The sequence below is a fragment of the Ursus americanus genome, chromosome 22 (genome assembly GCF_024610735.1).
Source record: "Ursus americanus isolate L20-20 chromosome 22, mUrsAme1.1.p, whole genome shotgun sequence".
Classification (NCBI taxonomy): Eukaryota; Metazoa; Chordata; class Mammalia; order Carnivora; family Ursidae; genus Ursus; species Ursus americanus.
This window is the reverse complement of record NC_142148.1, coordinates 29,541,487-29,547,486: the sequence shown is the minus strand read 5'-3', so window position 1 is coordinate 29,547,486 and position 6,000 is coordinate 29,541,487. Positions and strand designations below refer to the sequence as shown.

Here is a 6,000-nt window from a genome sequence, read left to right as displayed (position 1 = left end):
ATACTTAAATGAAGTATGGGTACACAATGAAACACTATCTATCAGCTAAAAGGAATACAAGAGATAATAATTTAAGCAGAGAGTTCTCCTTTTGTTGTGTGAATAAAAGGCAATTGAAAGAGCATCTGTACAGGGCAATTCGATTTGTCTAAAAATACACATACATACAAAATACAATATAATTTACATTCACATATTATGGATGCAGAAATAGATGCTTACATTTTGGTAGGACAAACACCAAATCCTTAAGGGGGGGGATAAGAATTAAAGAAATGATCACAGGAAACCAGCTTTATCTGTCAAGTTCCTTTATTTTTAGGAGAATATCTTCACAACTATTTATGTCACTAAAAATAAATTTTTAAAAACCTGAGGATTTTACACCAATTCTATTATCACCTTCATCCACTCAATAAACATTTTTTTGCACCCTTATTAAATACTTGGATGCTATGGGGATACAAAGCCGTCATCTCTGTGAACTACATAAGACACATGGTCACATTATTAGCAAGCAAGACAAGCACAGTGAAAAAGTACAGTAAAGAAGCAAACAGCAGTGCTTTGGGAATTCAGAAGACAGAAATTGACTAGAAGGGGCAGGGAGTTACAGATAAGACGGTAACATCACCAGAAAGCTTCATTAAAGGGGACTGTCCGGATGCTGAGTCTGAAAGCTTAGGCAATTTGAGAGAAAATCTTGAGAGAAGCAAGAGAGAAATGACACCTACTTCTAGGGAAACACAATTCTAAAGACAGCAGATTACTCATCAGTATCACGGAAGCCAGAGGAAAAGCGTAGCATTTCAGTGTTGAAAGAAAAAAGCTGGGGCGCCTGGGTGGCGCAGTCGTTCAGCGTCTGCCTTCGGCTCAGGGCGTGATCCCGGCGTTCTGGGATCGAGCCCCACATCAGGCTCCTAGGCTGGAAGCCTGCTTCTTCTTCCTCTCCCACTCCCCCTGCTTGTGTTCCCTCTCTCACTGGCTGTCTCTCTCTGTCAAATAAATAAATAAAACCTTTAAAAAAAAAAAGAAAGAAAGAAAGAAAGAAAGAAAGAAAGAAAGAAAGAAAGAAAGAGAAAAAAGCTGCCCATCAGAATTCTACATCCAGTGACAATACCCTTTGGGAACGAAGGGGATGGGAGGAGGCCAGAAGGAGCCATGTGGTGATGAAGACGTCCCTAAGAATTCACATTTAACATAGATACAGACAGTTACTTACTAAAATATCCATAGAGTGGAGCATGGAAAGGGGGGAAAGAATAACTTCACAGCGCAGAAACCTGACCAACACCACCTCTGTCGAGTGAGCAAGGTCAATATCAATACCCTAAATCCTGTTGGTTGTGGGTCCCCTTGATATGATGAGATGGAATGGCACTTGACTTCTGTGGTTTTCCTCCCCCAAACCTATAACCCCAGTCTAATCATGAGGAAAACATGAGACAGATTCCCGTCGAGGGGCATCCCACAGTATACCTGACGTCACTCCTCGAGGGCAGTAACGTTGTCAAAGACAAGCAGAGTCTGAGAAAAGGTCACAACCCAGAGGAACCTAAGGAAACATGACAACTAAATGCAACCTAGTATCCTGGGTGGAATTCTGGAACAGAAAAAGGACATCAGGTAAAAACTAAAGAAATCTGAGTCAACTACAGACTTTTGTGAACAATAATGCACTATCGTTGGTTCATTAGTTGTAACAAACTTGCAATATTAATGTAAGATGTTATAATAGGGAAAATGTTGGAGCAGGGGACTCTATTTACCGGAAGTCTAAAACTGTCCTTAAACAGTCTACTGACACCACACACACACACACACACACACACACACACACACACACACACCCTGGTAGAGCTGAAAGGATAAACAAATACATAATCATAGTTAGATACTTCAACACTATTCTCTCAACAATTGCTAGAACTAGACAGAAAATCAGCAAGGATATAAAAGAAACCAATAATACCATCCACCAACAGGATCTAAACAACATCTCTAGAACACTCCACCCAACAGCAGCAGAATACGCATCCTTCGCAAGCCCCATAGATCACGTACGAAGATAGACCATATCCCGGACCATAAAACAAACTCAACAAATGTAAAAGAATTTAAATCATACAGTCCAACTTTTGTTTGAGAAACAAGTTCAATCTTTTATCTACTTATTTAGTGAATGTATTTATTAAAGCATAATTCAAACTTTTTTGAGGCTGGCATACAAGAGGAAAGCACTAAAAGTCTGATAGAGAAAGGGAAGGGAGGGAGAAAGGGAAAAAGGGAGGGAGAGGGAGAAAGGGGGGAAGGAATGAAAGGGGGGAGGGGGAAAGGAAAGAAGAGGGAAGAAAGAAATTTTTATTTGGGGGCCAACAAGGTCTCTTTTTACTGTTAAGAATGAAAAATAAATGATACTCTAGAATAAGTTACAATGTTATTTTATTTACTTATTCAATGTAAATTAAAGATACTTCCTGTGATTTGTTGGGGGGGGTGCTGAATTCAGAAATGCCCACAGAGAATCCAGCACACTTATGTTCTCGAGGCAGCAAGACGGCTGTAGTCCCAAAGGGCCAGCAGATGGCGCCAGAGGACTGTTTCAGACCAGGAGCTTGCCCTTGCTTCCAGACACCCTGGAGCCAGCCCCGATCCTCCCCACCTCTCCTAGCCTTGGTGAGAAGGCGAGCCAGCCCAGCCTTTGCTGGGTCTCTCTCTGCAACCTAAAGGTTCCCAGCAACAACCGCTAGGGTAAGGACGGTGAGAATGCAGAGAGAGCAAGTGCAGAAAAATGCTAGCGTGAAGCTTGGCTGAAAGGAAGGCAAGGGAAGGTGGTAGAAAGAGGATGGGGTGACGGGAAAGACAAGGGCATCTTGAAACGTGGACCGGAAGGATGGAGTAGAGAGAAGGGGGAGAGAAAATGAGGAGATAAGGTCCCTGAGTTTGGGGCAGGAGGTGCACAAGTGGAGAGTCACATACTTCCTTTGTGTTGGGGGATGGGGGCGGCTCCTATCAGGATGGGTGTGAAGACTAGCTATTTGTAGATTTGGCAAGGAAGTCACCTCCAGTAGCTTCTATGGAGACTATGAAGCAGGAGACATTATTGTCTGTTGGCGGTGAGGAGACAGGGGCTTCAGAGGAGGAAGGGGGAGAGCTGACAGGGGAAACCAGGGGAGGGGGATTGTCTCACAATTGCTCAAATACTGAGCTCGCTGAAGTAAAATATGCCTGACATTTTGCATCCCCTAACAGAGAGCCGGGTTTTGAAAATCGGTGCCTGCAAAACGAGTGTTCAACAACCACTTCCGGAATCAGGAGAGGCCCGACCAGCTTTCGTGTCTATATCTCCACTTAACCAGTACGAAGCCAGGCTTGTGACCAGCCCCTTACCTTCTTCTGTTAAATGCCTGCCCTGAACTTCGATGTCCTGGCTGCCACCTTAGTAGGGCCACAGTTCCTCCCGTCCGTTGAGACTTGATTGCCTACACAACTCAGGAGTTGCCTCAACCAACAGCACAAGCCAGTCATTACGGGAAAGCACGGCCCTCCTGTAACTGTACCCTTACGTTCGGCAGACCATTCATTAAGCAGGCAGTCTTCTAGAACTGAACCAGCAGCCCACCTCGCTCTGCACCTCCGGGTTACCCTGGGGCTCATCTCAACAGGCCCAAGTAAATGCAGGGTGACTCCAGCCAGAAATGCCTCCTGCATTTGTCTGTGGGCAGAGCAGACCTTCCACGTGGCTCCCGCGAAGTCGGAGCTAACTGCTACCCTGCCCTCTACCAGCAAAGGCGGGAAGACACCGCACCTGCCAAGTACCCCAGGGCCCCTTGAAGGAACAGTTCTGAGGCTTCCACAAGACCACAACTGAATACCTTGCTCGTGGGTTCACCGATGCCCACAGCACAGACACCACGCAATCATCCTGCTAGAATCCTGTGCCAGAGAAGAAATTTCCTCTCAAGGGACTTTCTGTGAGGGACAGGAATTGTACAGCAGGCGTTGATGTGGGCGGTGGCCGGTGTAGGCCACGTGTGCCCCTCCCCCCCAGAGTCCTTTGAGTGTCCCTCAATGCCAAGGCTGCCTCAGAGACCTAGTCACAGCAAGGAACTCATCCTCTGTTCCTGGTATGTCTAGTCTGTCTTGCTTCTGAATGGCCCTTGCTTTTTATCTGCTTCACATCCGTTTGTGGAAGGGCAAACCATAAACGCTCCCCACGTTACGGGGTTACGGGATCGTTTGACGTGGAGGTAGTGCCCTGGAAGCCTGGGGCCGACTCTCCAGGGCCACCCCTCCCGCACCTGTCCCCACCTTCCTCCCAGGGCTGCTCCCTCCCTCTCACACGGCACAGGCTCCAATCGCGTGGCCTTGACCAGTCCCACACTGTTCTGGGAACCTGGGTCTCCTCTGCCGTGAGACAATCCCCGCCTTTCTCACACGGCTGCCGATGCCCAGACGAAGGGACACAGGCAAAGGGTCTGATAAAGAGTGACATACTAGTAAACACAAGGCCAGTCCTTATCACCAGGCAGCCAGGGGGACATAAGTAGGTCCTTCCTCCCTTTATCTGCTCTCGGGATGTGTCATCTCTGCTGCAAGGAGGAAATTCACTGGGTCAACACAACTGTGTATTTTGGGATGGAAGGATGGGGGGAAGGGTGTCCTCAGACTTTTTTAAACTTCTTAAATTGAGTTAGATCATACACACAAGAAAAGTGCGTAAATCTTCCGTGTATAACTCAGTGCATTTTCACAAATGTATATGACCATTCAACCACCATCCCGGTCAAGATACAGAACATTTCTGTAACTCAGAAAGTAACCCCATACTTCTTCCCAAGCACTACCCATCCCCTCATGTCTAACACTATAGTTAGTTTTGTAAGTTCTTGAACCTCATATTTTTAAAAAAATCATACAATATATAGCCTTGTGTCTGGCTTCTTTCACTCAATCCAATGTTTTTGAGATGAACTGATGTTTGCAAATATCAGCTTGGTTTGTTCTCTTGGTACCTAGTATTCCATCGTACGGACGGACTACGGTTTCTTCTATTACTGACGGACACCTGAGCTGTGTCCAGTTTTTAGCCATCGCGAACTATGTTGCCATGAACATTCTGGTACATGTGTTTGGTGGGCATGTGCATTCTTTTCCCTTGCGTGCACAGCCAGGAGTGGAAATGAAATGCTGGCGGGCACATGCCAGCTTTCGTAGAATGCCCACACAGTTTCCCAGGGTGGCGTACCCATTTCCACTCTCTCCAGCAATGGCCTCAGACTTTTTTTTTTTTTTTCAGCACCAGCCTCTTCTTTTCAGTGCAATAAATAGAAAGAGCCTGTGATGTCGAGTCAGACCTCAGGGACCTTGGGGGCCATTAATGAACTCTAATGGGATCTGTCTCCCCGTGGGGATAAATCACCCTCCCCAGCCTGAGTTGGCATCCACATCAAATGAAGAGACCCATGAGCCCAGCACTGATGACTGATGCTTTGCCTGGCAGGTGGTTGGATCTCCATGAATAATAACCGCCCCCCCCCCCCCCCGCTTGCTCATACCTGAAGCTCCCCAACACGCAATCACAGAATAAACATTTATGGCCCTGTCACCCTCCTGGAGTCCTTTAAAATTCCTCTGCCAGTGACCCTGAGCACCTACTTATGACCTCCTTCCCCCATACTTATGCTTCAGGCCACTTCTATCCACCCCACCTTAGTTAGCGGGGAAAATCCAGGACACAGGGAGGGTGCACATGGGCCAGTGCCCCCCAAGGTGAAATTAATAGACGGAGTTTCCTGCAAAAAAGACTAACCTCCCCCCCCCAGTAAGTGATAGGCCCTTGGAATACAGCAGGTGGGCAACACTTAAGAACAGCCCCCCAGAATGGCCAGACTACCCACCTTCCCAGAAGGCAACAGCAGCCACCCCAAAGGCCAGACCTAAGGCCCCACGGCCGGGTGACACTCACTAATTATTGACGCACCTGAGCTTGGCCAGGAG

The 6,000-nt window shown here is 47.0% G+C and overlaps 1 protein-coding gene across 1 annotated transcript in view; it reads right to left on the bottom strand.

The window, feature by feature from the left end:
• Positions 1–310: 310 nt before the first annotated feature.
• SMOX (spermine oxidase) overlaps positions 311–6,000 on the bottom strand; it is a 42,640-nt gene continuing 36,950 nt past the window's right edge. The window contains exon 7 of the mRNA XM_087853733.1: positions 311–995. Within this exon, the coding sequence (XP_087709859.1) occupies positions 921–995 (75 nt within the window). The 3' untranslated portion in view covers positions 311–920. The remainder of the gene's footprint in view (positions 996–6,000) is intronic.